The sequence below is a fragment of the Fusarium fujikuroi genome, chromosome FFUJ_chr01 (genome assembly GCF_900079805.1).
Source record: "Fusarium fujikuroi IMI 58289 draft genome, chromosome FFUJ_chr01".
Lineage (NCBI taxonomy): Eukaryota > Fungi > Ascomycota > Sordariomycetes > Hypocreales > Nectriaceae > Fusarium > Fusarium fujikuroi.
The window spans coordinates 4,456,761-4,471,645 of record NC_036622.1 but is presented as its reverse complement, the minus strand read 5'-3'; the positions used below and the strand labels follow the sequence as shown (position 1 = coordinate 4,471,645).

The 14,885-nt window shown below is 49.0% G+C and overlaps 7 protein-coding genes; 2 read left to right on the top strand and 5 right to left on the bottom strand.

Moving 5' to 3' along the window:
- Positions 1-533: 533 nt before the first annotated feature.
- FFUJ_00713 (related to flavonol synthase-like protein) lies at positions 534-1,761 on the top strand (the record flags this gene model as incomplete). XM_023571996.1 has 2 exons in its annotated part: positions 534-733; positions 792-1,761. The coding sequence occupies 2 exons, from the start codon at positions 534-536 to the stop codon at positions 1,759-1,761; spliced, it is 1,170 nt and encodes a 389-aa protein (XP_023424788.1).
- Positions 1,762-2,007: 246 nt separating this feature from the next.
- On the bottom strand, positions 2,008-2,425 carry FFUJ_00714 (uncharacterized protein; the record flags this gene model as incomplete). XM_023571985.1 has 4 exons in its annotated part: positions 2,008-2,080; positions 2,154-2,224; positions 2,283-2,354; positions 2,417-2,425. The coding sequence occupies 4 exons, from the start codon at positions 2,423-2,425 to the stop codon at positions 2,008-2,010; spliced, it is 225 nt and encodes a 74-aa protein (XP_023425527.1).
- A 1,311-nt stretch (positions 2,426-3,736) lies between these two features.
- FFUJ_00715 (related to 6-hydroxy-D-nicotine oxidase) lies at positions 3,737-5,231 on the top strand (the record flags this gene model as incomplete). XM_023571974.1 has 2 exons in its annotated part: positions 3,737-3,859; positions 3,909-5,231. The coding sequence occupies 2 exons, from the start codon at positions 3,737-3,739 to the stop codon at positions 5,229-5,231; spliced, it is 1,446 nt and encodes a 481-aa protein (XP_023424787.1).
- Positions 5,232-5,410: 179 nt separating this feature from the next.
- Positions 5,411-6,847, bottom strand: FFUJ_00716 (uncharacterized protein; the record flags this gene model as incomplete). Its single annotated transcript, XM_023571962.1, has 1 exon — positions 5,411-6,847. The coding sequence occupies one exon, from the start codon at positions 6,845-6,847 to the stop codon at positions 5,411-5,413; it is 1,437 nt and encodes a 478-aa protein (XP_023424786.1).
- Positions 6,848-7,484: 637 nt separating this feature from the next.
- Positions 7,485-8,436, bottom strand: FFUJ_00717 (uncharacterized protein; the record flags this gene model as incomplete). XM_023571951.1 has 3 exons in its annotated part: positions 7,485-8,040; positions 8,123-8,255; positions 8,325-8,436. 3 exons carry the CDS (start codon positions 8,434-8,436, stop codon positions 7,485-7,487), a joined length of 801 nt encoding a protein of 266 aa, XP_023424785.1.
- Positions 8,437-9,358: 922 nt separating this feature from the next.
- Positions 9,359-10,184, bottom strand: FFUJ_00718 (related to endoplasmic reticulum 25 kDa transmembrane protein; the record flags this gene model as incomplete). XM_023571940.1 has 4 exons in its annotated part: positions 9,359-9,737; positions 9,797-9,952; positions 10,008-10,093; positions 10,164-10,184. The coding sequence occupies 4 exons, from the start codon at positions 10,182-10,184 to the stop codon at positions 9,359-9,361; spliced, it is 642 nt and encodes a 213-aa protein (XP_023424784.1).
- A 753-nt stretch (positions 10,185-10,937) lies between these two features.
- Positions 10,938-14,421, bottom strand: FFUJ_00719 (related to polycomb group protein MEDEA; the record flags this gene model as incomplete). XM_023571929.1 has 2 exons in its annotated part: positions 10,938-13,685; positions 13,738-14,421. The coding sequence occupies 2 exons, from the start codon at positions 14,419-14,421 to the stop codon at positions 10,938-10,940; spliced, it is 3,432 nt and encodes a 1,143-aa protein (XP_023424783.1).
- Positions 14,422-14,885: the final 464 nt, after the last annotated feature.

Here is a 14,885-nt window from a genome sequence, read left to right as displayed (position 1 = left end):
ATTGGTATATAATAATGCATGTTAAAAAAAAAAGGCTAGAATGTTTTTTCTTACGGAGGAGTATGTATAAATCATACTAGACAGTCATAGTCTAGTCGCATGGGGTCTTGGGAAGTTAGAAGATGGCAGCGCCGGCGTTGAGCAAGTCTGGAATACTAGCTAGCTATTCACTCAGTTTGTATATGCACTGCACCTGGGGCATAGCCGACATCGGCGTGATTGAAAGAAGAGGCAATCGCCAAAATCCAAAATAGGCCGGCATCTCTCGGGAATCGGTTGCAGATGCGGGGACGGGGCTTGACTTGGAGACGAAGGAGAAGAGGAGAAAAAGGTGTATTCGGGTGGACCAATCGCGCCATGGCACAGAAGGTAGTGATGGGTAATCAGTCAGTCGATCTATTGACTTGACTTATGACACTCTTGGAGTGAAAGATACCAAGTTATTTATCAACAAACTACAGCACTAAGTCTTTTACTACCTCCTACTTTGCTTGTCCAAGTACAAGTTTACTTGTCCAACTTGGCAAATAGAAATGTCGTTTACATCTATTCCAATTCTGGACCTAGCTGCGGCTCAGGATCCGGCTACCAAGCCTCAGTTTCTAAAGGAACTTCGCCATGCATTGATGGAAGTTGGCTTCTTGTATCTCAAGAATGTTGGCATCTCGGATGAGTTGTTCCAGAAGATCATTGAACTAGGAAAGGGTTTCTTTGACATTCCCGAGGAAGAGAAGTGAGTGGTGATGAGTGACATTATCATGCATGATATGATGGTTCACTAACTCGTCCAGACTCAAGATTGAGATGAAGAATGCGCCGTCTTTCCTAGGCTACTCTCGTCTCTCGGCGGAGATCACAGCTGGAGAGATTGATCATCGTGAACAAATTGATCTCTCAACAGAGCATCCTGTCCCTGGGCCAGATGCTCCTCTATATCGTAACCTGCTAGCACCCAATCAATGGCCGTCTGAGGACTCATTGCCCGAGTTCCGCAAAGTGTATACAGACTACATGGAGCGCATGGGCAAGATCTCAATTCAGTTTACGTCTCTCATCGCCGAAGCCATTGAGCTTCCCAGCGACGCCTTTAATAAATACTTTGACCAAGATCAGCAACACAAGCTCAAGATTGTCAAGTATCCCGATGCAAAGGAACTCGGTATCGAGGGAGACGTGCAGGGCCAGGGTGTAGGTCCTCACAAAGACAGCATGCTCACAAGCTATCTCCTCCAGGCGACATCGCACAAGGGTCTTCAGGTACAGAACGTTCGCGGTGAATGGATTGATTGTGAGCCAATAGCTGGAACCCTTGTCGTTGCTATCGGTCAAGGTTTAGAGGCACTCACACAAGGCGTCTGCGTCTCTACAACGCATCGTGTCCTCTCTCCTGCTGCCGGCTCTGGTGCCCGCTTCTCCATTCCCTTCTTCCAAGGCGTGCGCATGAGCGCTGAGTTTGAAGACCTGGAGAAAGTTGGCGTTGGTCTTGTACCAGAGGAAGTACGGGAACAACGTCGCAAGATCGTGGAGCGCAATGGCGGACGTATTGACGATGTTGAGTTTACTTTCCGAGCTGGCGGTGCTTCAAAGACGCTTGGTGAGGCAACATTGCGAAATCGGGTCAAGAGTCACCCTGATGTTGGAGAGCGCTGGTATCCTGATATTCTGGCTAGCATCCGTGAGGAACAGGCAAAGGCGAAGCAGCAGAAGGAGGCTGCGGCACCAGTCGTGGAAGCGCCCCCAAAGGCTGTAGAGGCTCATTAGATACTGGTAGTGGGATGGCAAACACAGAGGAATGGCAAGAATGTGCAAAAAGAGCAGTGTAAAATCTATATCCATCATGAGTCCCTTGTTCTCGTCTCGTCTTGTCTTGTCTTGTCTCGTCTCTCCGTTCTCGTCTAGGCTGTCATGCCACAGTACGCCTCGCTTCGCTAAACATTTCCCAATTGTTTTCTTGACTTTTTCTCTTCTCGTACGATACCAGCATGTCAACACCTCGTGTGTTATGGTCTATGCGACTTGGACGTTGGGGAAGCAGTCGGCAATGGTCTTGCTGTGCTTGTTCTCGGCATGCTCCTTGAGACTGGAGAGGAAATATTAGTTAGTTAAGATGATGGAGAAACAGAGGAGATCGGTGGGTATTTTGGTGGACATACGCAGGGGCCTTTGTGGTCTTGAGAAAGGTAGATTTGCAGATCTGGCACTGAATGTCACAGGCCTTTTCGTTCTATTCGGCCATGTTAGCAAAAGATGTCAGAAATTATAGAGTACAGTTATAAACTCACCACCTTGAGCTGCGACTTGGCAGTGTTCTTGTCCTTAGCATTGCGCTCGCGCTTCTGCTGAGCCTTGGCACCCTGGAACCTCCATGTCAGCACAAGGTATCGTTTATGATGGCATCTGAATCCTCTTAGCTTACGTTACCCATGTTTGCGATTTGGACTGGTTGTTTAAGAAGGGGGAGAGGGAGAGGGAGAGGGTGTGTTGCGTTATGTGGACTAGGAGAACTCGGTATAGATTTGGCGGTGTTGGGAGGTCAAAAGGTGTAAGTGAGTAAGAATTAAGAGGATGGATTGGATTGGATGCGATTATGCAGAAGAAAACCCGTAAAAAAACGGAAAACGGAGGGTCACCTTTTTTTTTCTTCCTCTTCTTAGCTGTCGCCCATTTCGGACAGGCCGTTATCTAACCGGTCTCAGGGTCTCGACCGTTCCATCCAGGGCATAAACGGGCATTAACAGAGGCTAAGAGTCTATGAGTCTACAGTAACAGAATACAGCCGAGGCAGAAACTGTATCTATTTATGTTACGTTACAGAGTTGGTGTCACCGCCGTCTCAGAGTCATCAAATATACTTTTACCAAGTTACAGCTGAATACATTAGTTAGTAGCCTCCAAGTGCATGACCACTTTTGGTAGCACCAGCCATCATCAACATCACTGTCACTGTCAGCGCCCCAACCAAGCCATAACTAGCAAAAGCTTCGAAACTGACCCATGCGAGCCTCAACTCTCACTAAGCTAGCTTATTCACGTCCCCGAATCTTGCTGAGTGTGGAGAATCCTGGGTTAATAAGCTACTAACTGTGCTGTGCCTTGAGCTAGTCTAAACTCTCGTCGATCGTATTGAGCTGACCTCTAGGCTCTGGCTGGCCTAAGCCCTATCAATTGCGAGAATCCCGCTTAGATAGAAGCCAATATCATCATACTCTACTTGCTTCAGTCCGAGGGTATCACCTAGCTTGGGCAGCTAAGCGGGCAACCGGGTTGCTGCTTTGCCGCAGACCTTCATAGCAACGAGGATTCGAAGGATCGCCAACAATACATCATATTATGTGCAATGTTTCAAATCAGGATAAATCAGGTTCATCAAATCCTCCATTTCTATCAAATCAAGATGCTCGACAATGCAGGCTCTCGTCTAGAGGTCCAATGTCCGCCATAGAGGACGCCACGTACCGCCAATGGCGCTATACAGCACCGCCTAAACGCCCGTTCTTTCAGCTTCACGCCAACAACTCCGCATCCAATTTGATAGCTCGTCTGCCCATCCAAACCGAGTAAGGTATAGAATCCATATTGGTATGCAACGCTATACATGTAGTTGGTGCTGAGGTGAGACGGCGACTCTTCAAGTCAGACAGCCTACCCTTATGATAGTATATAAGGCTGCTGCGAAGCACCATAGAATATGCACAAACACCATCATTGAGAACATTCACTTTTCCAGTATCCAAATATGACCCAAACCAAGTTCTCGTCGTTGCGCAACAAGCTAGTTCAGGGACGGCTTCTACTCCCCGGAGACGAAGGATTCGACGAGAGCCTCCAACGATGGAGTCTCACCTGTGTAAAGCCTGCTGTACGTCAAACCGTCGTGGCTCCCCAGCTATCAGCTAATTGATTCACAGGCCGCTGTAGCCCAACCCAGAACTGCTGAAGAAACCAGTGAGGTTGTCAAGTTTGCAACATCTAATGGCATCAAATTCAATGTCAAAGGAGGTGGCCATAGTACCTCGCAAACGTCTTGCGCTCCATCACCCGAGGGCATGGTCCTGGATCTCTCTCTTATGCGCGATGTCTCGGTAGACACCGAGGCAAACACTGTCTCCTTCGGAGGAGGCTGCTTATGGAAAGACGTTGACGAGGCACTCTGGACTAAGGGCCTGGCTACCGTTGGCGGAACTGTCAGCCATACTGGCGTTGGAGGACTCATCCTGCATGGCGGCTATGGCATCTTGTCTGGTATTCACGGTCTGGCCATCGACGTCTTGCTTTCATGTCAAGTCGTCCTAGCCGATGGAAGCATCGTGACCGCATCCTCCACCGAGAACGCAGACCTCTTTTGGGCTCTTCGAGGCGCCGGCAGCAGCTTTGGTGTGGTTACCCAATTCACCAGCAAGATATTCCCGCAAGGTGATATCTGGGGTGGCATGGCTTTCCTCCCTCCCACGGCTCTGCCTGCAGTGATCAAGTTTCTCAACCACTGGGGAGAGACAAACGACGGCACCCAAATCTTCCTCACAGGCTACACTTATGCTCCCCCTGGCCCAGATCCCAATGCGCCCAGGCCCCTCGTTGTCCTGGTTCAGATGGCCCAGGTTGGGCCTAGTCCAGAGGAAGACGGCCTGAAATATTTCGCTCCCATACTAGAGCTCGAGGCATTGATGAAGCAAGTTGGGCCTATGCCATATCCTATGATCAACCAGGGCGCAGATGAGGTCTTTGCAAAGGGCAGTCGATACCTTTTTGGTGGCGCCAACTTCACCCTTCCCATGGAGCTTTCCACCGCCGAATCAATCCGTGATAAATTCACGGGGTTTGTCGAGGATACGCCGGGTACCGAGGGCTCGGTTGTCATGATAGAGTGCATTCCCCAGAAAACCATCCGGACGATTCCTGTCGAGTCAACCTCCTTCAACTCACGAGGTAACTACTACAATGTTGGTATCAATTACAAGTGGATGGATGAGGGTCTTGATGCCAAAATTCGCCAGTTCAATCGTGGGTTCCAGAAGTCGATTCGCGAGCTTGGATACGACGACAAGGCCTTGTCAGATGGCATCGGTCACTATCTGAACTATGTGAGCACTGACACCATCTCGGCTGAAGAGGCATTTGGCTCAAACTCGGAGCGCTTGAGGGGGCTGAAGAAGCAGTATGATCCAAACAATGTCTTTGACAAGCTGTGGAAACTGGTTGGTAAGGTTGAGGATAACAACTGGATTGCCTGATGGGCGAAGGGTGTGTTTTCTATTACCTATTGAATAAACCAGTCAAGGCATCTTACCGCAGGAATTTCCTACGTCTTGGGAAGTGATATGGTTTTGTAGCGGTCACAAGGAGGTGATGTGTCCGACCAAATGACTTACAAATTCGCATTGCATTCTGCCTTACCCGATTAACGAGCGCTTCAGTACGCCCCGTCATACTTTTCTGGAAATAATACCCCATTTGCCATTTCCAATACTGCATACTCAAGGTCATCTTGAGCTTCATCCTCATCCCAGGGTAGTAGCCCCATTGCACGCATGCCGTCTAAACCGCCTGCCTCACCAACCTCTCTAACGGCCTGCTCTCCTCCTACATTGGCGTCACCCGTAGGGGCGCCGGTAAAGTCAGGGCCGGCTTCCCCATGCAGAAACCCCTTGCGCTGATGAGCAAGATATAGGGCATTTGTCTGAGTTAATGGACAGGCTGGAAGATATATGATTGTTGTAGGAGGGATGTCTGGGCGACGGAGACGGTCAAGGGCGTAGACGGTATCGCAGTGCCAGACAAGGTAATCACCAGGGTCAAGTTTTGGTATGGGAATCATGCTCCGATGAAGCTGTAGATGAGGATGTAATGCATCGTTGAGCTCCTGTGGGTAAGACGGCAAAGCGCCTTGAATCACAGACGAAGTTGGCTCTTCAAGAATCCAGTTCCCTGGCGTAAGAAAGTCTGGACTCGCCGGTGAGGATTCTTTGGGCACAAAAAAGGGACGCAGAAGAAGATATGCAGTTGTGAGTCGAATCATGGGACACAAGAGAAGGGTACCATGGCCAAAAGGAACTTCACTCAGAGCGACCCAGCCCTGAAACATGCGGAAGACGCTGCATGAGCCGTCACCATTGTATAAATCGCTTGTCACTTTTAGTCGAGTGCTGCTCTCCCACGGATCCCAGTCCTCCCAACGGCCATCCCAGATGCGTTGATAAGTCGCTGCTGAACCATAGCCATCCGGCTCCCAGCGCTCCACGCTTCCTCCGTCAACATATACACTGAGGGAACATGTCTCATCCTCAGGTCTCCTGACCCTCATGCGGTCGGCGTAGCTGATGGGGAAATTGGGGCTCACAAGTGCTTCCGGGTCAGACGAGTCCCATAAATTCATTAGGAAACGTTGGGCATAGAGAATGTTCGGATGGGCTCGAGACTTGATCTGCCCAGGAGACCAGTAAACCCCGTACAGATGCGGATCATGGGTGGGCAATCGTTGCGCCTGAAGGTCCCCCAGGTGAGCGTCCGTATCTGCCTTCCATTTCGTAGCCAGATCATGAGGAACCACATTCCGAACAACAGCGACACCTCGTTCCTTTAGTCTTGAAGAAAAGTTGTCTGCAACTGAAGAGTCTTTGAGATCGTTAAAATCAATAGATGGGTAGATATCCGAACCGGCTTTGGCGATGATATCGATTTCAGTGTTTAACTTGACAAGTAGTCTTATCCAGGAACTCTTGATCTGAGAATCTTTACCCTCAATCAAATCTCTCTTGATTCGGGCAAAGCGAGTAGGGAGAGGTATGGGCTCAGTAATCTGAGCAAACATACTACTTGATGGACCATGCCGGTGGCCTTTTGGAGCCATGGTGAGAGCTTTTGAGAAGTTGATTGTGGGTATTGGAAATAAAAGATAACGTTGAGCTATCCTAGACCACCCGCACCAGTTGAATCACAGATATATACCGGAGTAAATGTGGCAGTTGAGGGACGCTACTGGAACAGCAAAGGTGAGAGCTCAAGCATCTTCTCCGAGGAAGGGAAACCTGGCATTCTGGGCGCCAGTGCGACGTATGGTTGTTTTATAGCCACGTTTACATGGTCCGCAAACGTGCCTGAACGCTGCGCGTGACTGTCCACGGCCTCTTTGAGCGTTAAGTCGTTGATTTCATCGTGAGGAATTGTCGTCATGCGGAATTTCTTCGGATGGGAGCTTGGTATTCTTCGGATACACACGCTATACGGGCCGGATACCCGGTCCTCTGAGGCTGTCGTTTTGACTGCTTATTAGGGTGAGTTGCGGTGTGTTATCAAAATGATTAGCTGTAATGTATAACCGTTTGGTCTTACAGCTTGGTATCATGGACCTGGTGTGCATACGATTGGAAGGGTGGCAATGAATTGTGAGCATCATTCTTTGCAGTTTTGCAAAAATGTATGCAGAATAAGTTTGTGGTTTTGTTGCCGTGAGTCGAGTGGTTTTATTTTCCCTTGCGACTGAAGCACTAGTTCTTGACCCGTTTGGATCGACGAAGTGGCGGCTGTTCATGGATTGCATCCTGTACTATTTCGGCATTTGAATTAACCTTCCTCTTCTTTTCCTTCTTCGCTGCCATGGGCGCTGTGATCGGCCTGACCTCCTTCGGTGGTGCCACATCATGGGATTGATCCGGTTGAGCCGGTTGCTTCATCAAGACATAGGCCACTTTCTCCACGTCACTTGCTTGCACATCGAGTCTGTTCCGCAGATCGTCAACTTTGGAGCATAGCATACGGTACTCCTTGGCGTTATACTTGATAGGACTCTGCTTCCCGTGGCAGCATAGCCACCAGAAAGCCTCATCGGCAAAGAAGATGACCCGTGTCGGATCATGAACTGCCAAAAGCAAGGATGCAGTTGCAGGGCCAATGCCTCGAAGCTTTGTCAATACACCCACGGCGGCTTCTATGTCAGCATCCTTTTTGTAAGCTTCAAGAGCTTGCTTTACAATTTCCTGAGCATCGTTTGCATCATTAGATGAGACCAGATTCATAAGAGTTGGTCTGAACTTCCCATGGCGTCTGATCTTTATTAGCAAATGACTTTAGCTTTGACCTCATGCAGCTGTACGATTCTGGCACAGGTGGGTGGACTTGGACTCACAACTTCCACTCCACGAGGTTCTTGATGTCGTCTAGCTTCATTGGGCGACTTTTCGCGCTAGAATTAAAGGCATCCAATGCATCTTTGTATCGATAATTGTCCAGTTCTTGCAGCGTTCTCTGGCCACCTTTGGCTATTGGTTGATATTGATTAGCCGATACTCGTGTAAAGTGGCATCCTTGATATCTCTTTATTCACTTACCACCCTTTTCATCTGATACTCTTTTAATAAGAGCCGGGTATTGATTGAGAACTCGCTTGAACTCCTCGAGGTTGATGTTGATGGCAGAGGTAATGCTCAAAGAGGATGCCATAGTGTTGATATAATTTGGCACAGTGATAAGATGTCCTTTTGTAAGAAAGGATGGAGGGAGAGACTTGCAAATGCCTTGTTTCCCGATTACGACTTTCAGTGATAGGCTGAGGCAGGAGAGTCGAGTGAGATGAGAGACGAGCATAGAGATTGAAGAGAAGATGGAAAGTCGACGTGCCTTGCAGAGACGTGACGCGATGGAAGGAGACTGTTCAATTCGCACAGTGCATGATCGCGCCCCTCGGGAAGCAAGAAAATAGTAGACCTTGATATAAGGTGCTAAAATAAACTAGTAAGCAAAAGATATCCTACGCATATCCTAAGCTTATGCTAGATTACCTAAGTCTATTGTTATTTAGGTGAATATCCTATTTACCTTCCTGGACAAAGAGAATACCTACCTCAGGTACAAACAGGTACGAAGGATGAATTTAAGGTCCGTAATAAACACTCAGTTTGCCTTAAAATATTACGTCTTATAATAGAGAGAGAAGTCTTGTATTGTTACTCCCCAAGGCCATACGTACTTCTATGTTTGTTTCACATGGAATCGAGAACGGCATAGTGTTTGAATAGTGATATAGCAATTTGCATGCCAGATCCTGGTGATTGTCAATGCCAAGGCATCATCCAATATCACGATTCTATACATAAAGAAATTCCTATTACAATCTCAGATAGTCGATCGTCCTGTCCACGTCCGATCGCCAACTTTGCGCCGGTGCTTAACCCAGTAACCGTTATAACGCTATTTTACATCTTGCACTTCATCTGGCTCCAGGTCTGTTGCTGTTTGTATATGCCCTGACAGGCTCAGACCCAGACTCTTTTCTTGCGCCCAGACAGGTCAGCAATAGATCAGATGCCGATATCCTTGGGTGGGCGGGCGTCTTTTTTCTTTGGGGCCATAGAACATGGGCGCCTTAGATGCCCTTTCTGGACTCGCCAGTTTGTTGGGTAGCAGCGTACTTGTCGCTGAGCTCATCGTAGCTCTTGTGGAGCTGCTCGCTCTGCTTCTTCAGGGTCTTGAGGTCCTGGTCCTTCTGCTCAAGCTCCTTTCGAAGGCGAGCAAGCTCACCGGGCTTGCCGGCAACGGCAAGCTTCTCAGCCTCCTTGGTATTGCTCTTAGTACCCTCGTAATCGCGGACCTTGTCCTCCAGACGCATCACCTCGAGGATCATAACGTAGGTGCGGTTAAGGATGAGCGAAAGGAAGAGGGTGAAGCCACAAAGGTACATGTTGCGCTGGGAGTAGAACTTGCGGGCTTGGACTTCGAGGCGCTCGTGGCCCATAACGGCGGCACTGCAATCAGGTTAGTGATGTGCCCACCTGCTATGTCGTGGTTTTTTGGGGTAACATACCCTCCTCCCTGCTTGGACTGTTCGGAGGCGGCGGCGAGCTCGAGCTGGACGCGGTAGACACGGTTGACACTGTCGATAAAGAGAATTAGGATAAAGACAAAGGTGATCTTCATCCAGTATTGAATCTTCGCGACCACAGGGTTCTCGGAGATGAAGCTGTATATCTTGTTAGCTGCACGGGAAAGACGCCTAAACTTGGTGTTTGACGCACGTGAAGATCTTGCGCTTAACGTTGAAGGGCATGGGGACGATTAGGAGCATGAAAAGCGCCATCTCGAAGACGAGAAGCATAAAGACCTAAATGACACAGTTAGAAACTCCATTGGCTAGGTGATTGGAGCTCTCGATAGAGGCACAAGGAACGCACGAGGGTATAGTAGAGCGTCATAGTGACGGCGGTGACGAGGGGTAAACAAAAATTGAAATAGAGGAAGATTGGGAAGCTCAAAAGAAAGAGTGAGAGAGAGGTTCAGTCGTAGAGTGCTGGAGTGTTATGAGAAAAGGAAAAAAGCTTCCGGTTGCGATAATCTTCGTATTTGTATGCAAAGTGAAAAGAGGAAGAATGACAAAGGTGGTCAGTTTGGACCTGAACCTGGCAGAGCTGGGAAAGCTGTCGTGCACCTGTCTTGTTCCTTCCCGCTTTCGAATCGACAACGTCATCGCTTGTGGCTGGAGCCTACTGGACGCTAATGGTGGGATGTGGGGCACCGTCACTGAGGTGAAGCTGAAGAATTTAGTGGTCTAAGTGGTTTACATCTGCCTATACAAAAAGGACACTAGTGCAAATCCATTCAATGAATTATGAAGACATAACTTTTGTTAGCGGTGGATATTCTTTCATAAAGATGATATCAAAGCATTAGAGCTCTGTATTCAAGAGTCGAAACAGTGTGCCTGGTAGTCAATCGAAGAACATCCATTCGGTATGTCTTTTACGTCCCCAACACAAAACACCAAAGCCAACTGCGTCCTCAAAACTCATATATTCTGCAATAATACTACTACTACAACTGTCTCCCAACTAATACCAAGCCTCTCACCCAAACCCAGAAATTTCCATCCTAGTTTGTGCAGGACTGTATGTTTGTGATGTCCCCATTATCTTACAATGAAGCCAAACCACCTTGGAAGCCGCTCTATATTATTGACTCCCGCCTAACCAGTCTCCGTCATCTCTTAACTTTGCTGTTGGGCGCCGGTTTCTCACACCTCGATCAACGCGCGACCGCACAACCACATCTTGGTCTTCGTCGTCATCGTCATCATCATTGCCCTCCTCTAGTTGGTTCTGAAGCAGCCTGGATTCTTCAGTGCGTTCCTCTGAAAGATTGATATATTCCATGTTGTCGTTGATTTCCACTGGCTGTGGCCGTTGCAGTGAAGCTGGCACGATGGTGTCTGCAGCCACGATCTGGCGTTCTTCTGGATCCTCTCGATCTTGCGATTCAGAGGCCGAAGGATGCTCCAACATCGGAGCTGAAGTCAGCTTTCGTGGATACTTTCTCGGCCGACCACTTCCTGGTCTGGCGCCCCCTCTTTTGCCGCGTGTCTTTAGATCTCCTCGTGGTTTGCCATTATGGCTCGACGCTGCTCCCTTGCCATCTTGTCGCGCTCGTTTTCGCAGTCTTGCTGCTGAATTTCCAAAATCCGAATCTCCATCGGAAGGTGTTTCCATGATAGAGGCATCAGTGCCAGTCGGGTGATACTCTTCTTCTTCTGAGTCCTCCTCAAATGGGCCCTTCTTGCGCTTACGCAGAGGCTTCGGAGCGAAACCAAGCGTATCCGCTAGCATATCGTCTTCATCGAGAACTGCTTGGGCACGCTTCTTTCCCTTTCCGGGCTTCTTCTTATCCGTCTTTGGATTCTTCCGTGCGACCCCTTCTCCGTTGGGCCGTCGCGATCGTTTTTTACCCTGGTCAGACTTCCCTCCCACCTTATGGTCGAGCAGCTTCTTTGTCAGGTTGGGGAAGTTTTCACCATAATTGAAGAACAATTCCTCTCCAGCTTTGATATCCCGCATGGCTGTAAACTTGATGCGGTATTCGCCATTGACGTAAAGGATTCGTGGGGTAATGTTGCATCCGCGCTTGTCACTCTCTGATGCGTGGTTGATGTAGCGACTCAAATTACCATATGTCGCAGCGTCCACCCAAATACCTTCGTTGTCTAACAGAGTAAAGACGTACGAAATGTTTGATTCTTCGTCAAACACGTCGCCACGTCTGGCTTCTCGTCGCACTCCTTCGTCGTGGGTGATCAGTTCACCTACATATTCGATGATGAAATCGTCCTGTGAAATATCCTCGATAGTGAATAACCCATACCCGACTCCCTCAAGTTGACTCTCTCCTAGAGCGAGGCTCTTCGCCTGGCCCCGCTGCAGCGAACAGTTTTGACAGCCGGTAGAATGAAGAACTTCATCATCAGCATTCTCAGAATCGGCTCTCTCAACCACCCCACATCGGCCACAAACATCTGGATCGCATTCGCGGTTCAGCTGCACACAGATGCATGGCCTTTCCTTTCCTTTTGAGAGGCAAGTTTTGCCTTGCGAGTGGCAGGCACAGCCTGTGAATTTGTAGGCGCAGTTTTCCACCGTACAGCCGCAGAACTTCTCGCATAGAACACCATGCTGAACGCAAATACAACTTTCCGAAGTACAAGGCCCTTCGTGATTACAAGGTTCGCAGAGTTCGCGTTTTTGATGTTCGTGGGTTTTGGTGTGAGATTCCCAGTCGCCGATGAGCGTCTTTTTGAAACGATCATACCAGCTGACGGTCCGAATTTGCGATCTGTTAGCTGGCTCTACTGGAGACATGGACACATTCAGCTTTTGATATTCATTAAATACGTCGCTGCAATCCCGGTCAAGGAGCTGGGCAACCAAGCAGAAGGGATCTTTCGTAACCTTGCTGCGGTCGGCGGTCGCAACCGTAGATCGTAGGATAAAATGGTCTTCTTCATCCCATGGCCTCTGGATTGAGGCAGCAACAGGCCGGGGCGAGCTTCGATAGCAGTTACGTTTGCAGAGTGGGGATAAAGGGCCATTGCCATTAACCGTATCAGCTGCACTGTAGGGGAGGCGACGTCGCCGCTTCAGAGTATCCGAAAGACGGGGAAGAATCGAAAGGGTGCGCTTGCAATTCTGGGCATCGTATTCGCCGTGCTCACAGGAATGACTGAAGCAGATAAGGCAACCAAGAATTGAATAAGTTCCCAGCCAATACTCGACAGCATCATGCTCGTTTTCGTGCTGTGTGCTGGAGCCATCCTTGGCTGTGGGCTTGGTTTCCATGATGCTGTCGACTGACTCATCCAAAAGCAAGACATCGCGGAGCTCAATCTGCTTGCTTGGGTGTTGGTCCTGGTGAAACACACGGCGGAATGCTTCCGTGAACATGTGGGCGGCTTTGTTTGCCTCGGGTGGTGTGGTGGACTCGGTAGGGCGATGTGAGTTGAGAATGTCTGATTTTTGTCGGGGCGTGATCGCATCGTCAGGCTCTCGACTTGCCATGAAGCGAATAAGAGCTGATCTGGTACAGCCAGGTATTGAGAGCTTGTCGAGCCAAGTGCCAAGATATAACAAGACAGTCGATGCAAATTCGGAGCGCACTGCTATGCGCACTTTCTCCTCACGACTCATAGGCTTGAAACCAGATTTGCGGTCAATGTCCTCCAATTCTTGCAACCAAACATTGTATTTGTACTCCTCCGAGGTCTCAAGATCCCTCAAGTGGGGTACAAAGGTTAGCATTGTGTTGGGAGTAAGAATATTCTTTTTGATTTCTACGTGATGAAAGCGGTATCTTGGGACACGCTCTTCATCTGTCTGGATGCGTACGATGCTGTAGTGATCCTCTCGTTTGTTGTTCTTAAGCTTCGTGTGTTCCTGTTGAGAATATTAGCAGAATTCACTTGGATTCGTTTGGGGCGCAAAGTACTTTGGATTTGATTCTCATCGTTTCTCCCTTCTTGGACGGGACAGGTTTGTTTACAAGTCCGGCGAAGAGGTTTTTGCCTGTCATAACACGACGTTCATTAGGCTTGGTGGACTCAATGATATAAGAGGTCATGCGACTGTGTCCATCCTTGATATCTTGGCGAAACTGTGTCAGCTTCTGGACAACAGCAGCGACATCCCATTCCTGCTTTTTAGGCGTTTGATATTTAGGAGATGCCGGTTTGCTCTGTTGCGTTGATTTTGAATCGTCCATTTCAGGCGTGGGCGTCACCTGACGAGATGCCAAGTTGGAGGCTGTAACACTAGACAGCTTTGCCATACTTTGGGCGTCATCAGAATTAGCCGTTATCGTGGTCACCTTCTGGCTCAGTTTGAGTACTGAAGATGCTGGGCGTGGCGGCTCAGCAGAAGCGGAGGGTTGTCTATCCTGGCTGGCGGCGATAGAGCTCGTAGATCTATTCAACTTGGGCGGGCTGACGGGAGCATTGGTTGATGATGGGCGCTCACTTGAGATAGAAAAATTGGGGGTGAAGCGCGCTGTAGTAGTGTTGTTGCGATTCAGAGGCGCCAGAGAATGTGGTTCGTAGTCTGAATCACTGTCTCCTGTCAAGTCGATGGTGTCAGGTTTTCCTGCGACGATGGCGACGAGGTGATGAGAGGCCATGGTTGCGGCTGATGACTTTGCCTCAAACTCTAAGGCAAGGTACAACCGCCCGTGTTGGTAAGGAAGGCGAACTGCCAAAGGTTTTTTTACCAGAACTGCCCCTCTCTACAAGCAAGGTAGCCAGCAACTGCTACCATCCTGCACAAGAGTCGCTGATGGACACCAAAAAAGGGGGGAGAGAAAGGAAGATAGGTAATGGCTGCAATTCGTGCTGATGTTGCTGTGGAGAGCACCTTTGTAGATAGGTAATAAACGAGACGGGAGAAGGAAACACGAGTTTGTCGACCCAGCCAGAGACGCGTGTGGACAGATTAAAGGTGCAAGTTCGGCAGAAAATAGGAGCAAAATGCGCAGAAGAGGTCGAGGAAGCCAAAGAAACTGAATACCAGAGAGTAATATAATGGTATTACATACGACGGGCTTGTACAAAAGACATGAATGCCCTCGATTGTCGGTTTGTTGTC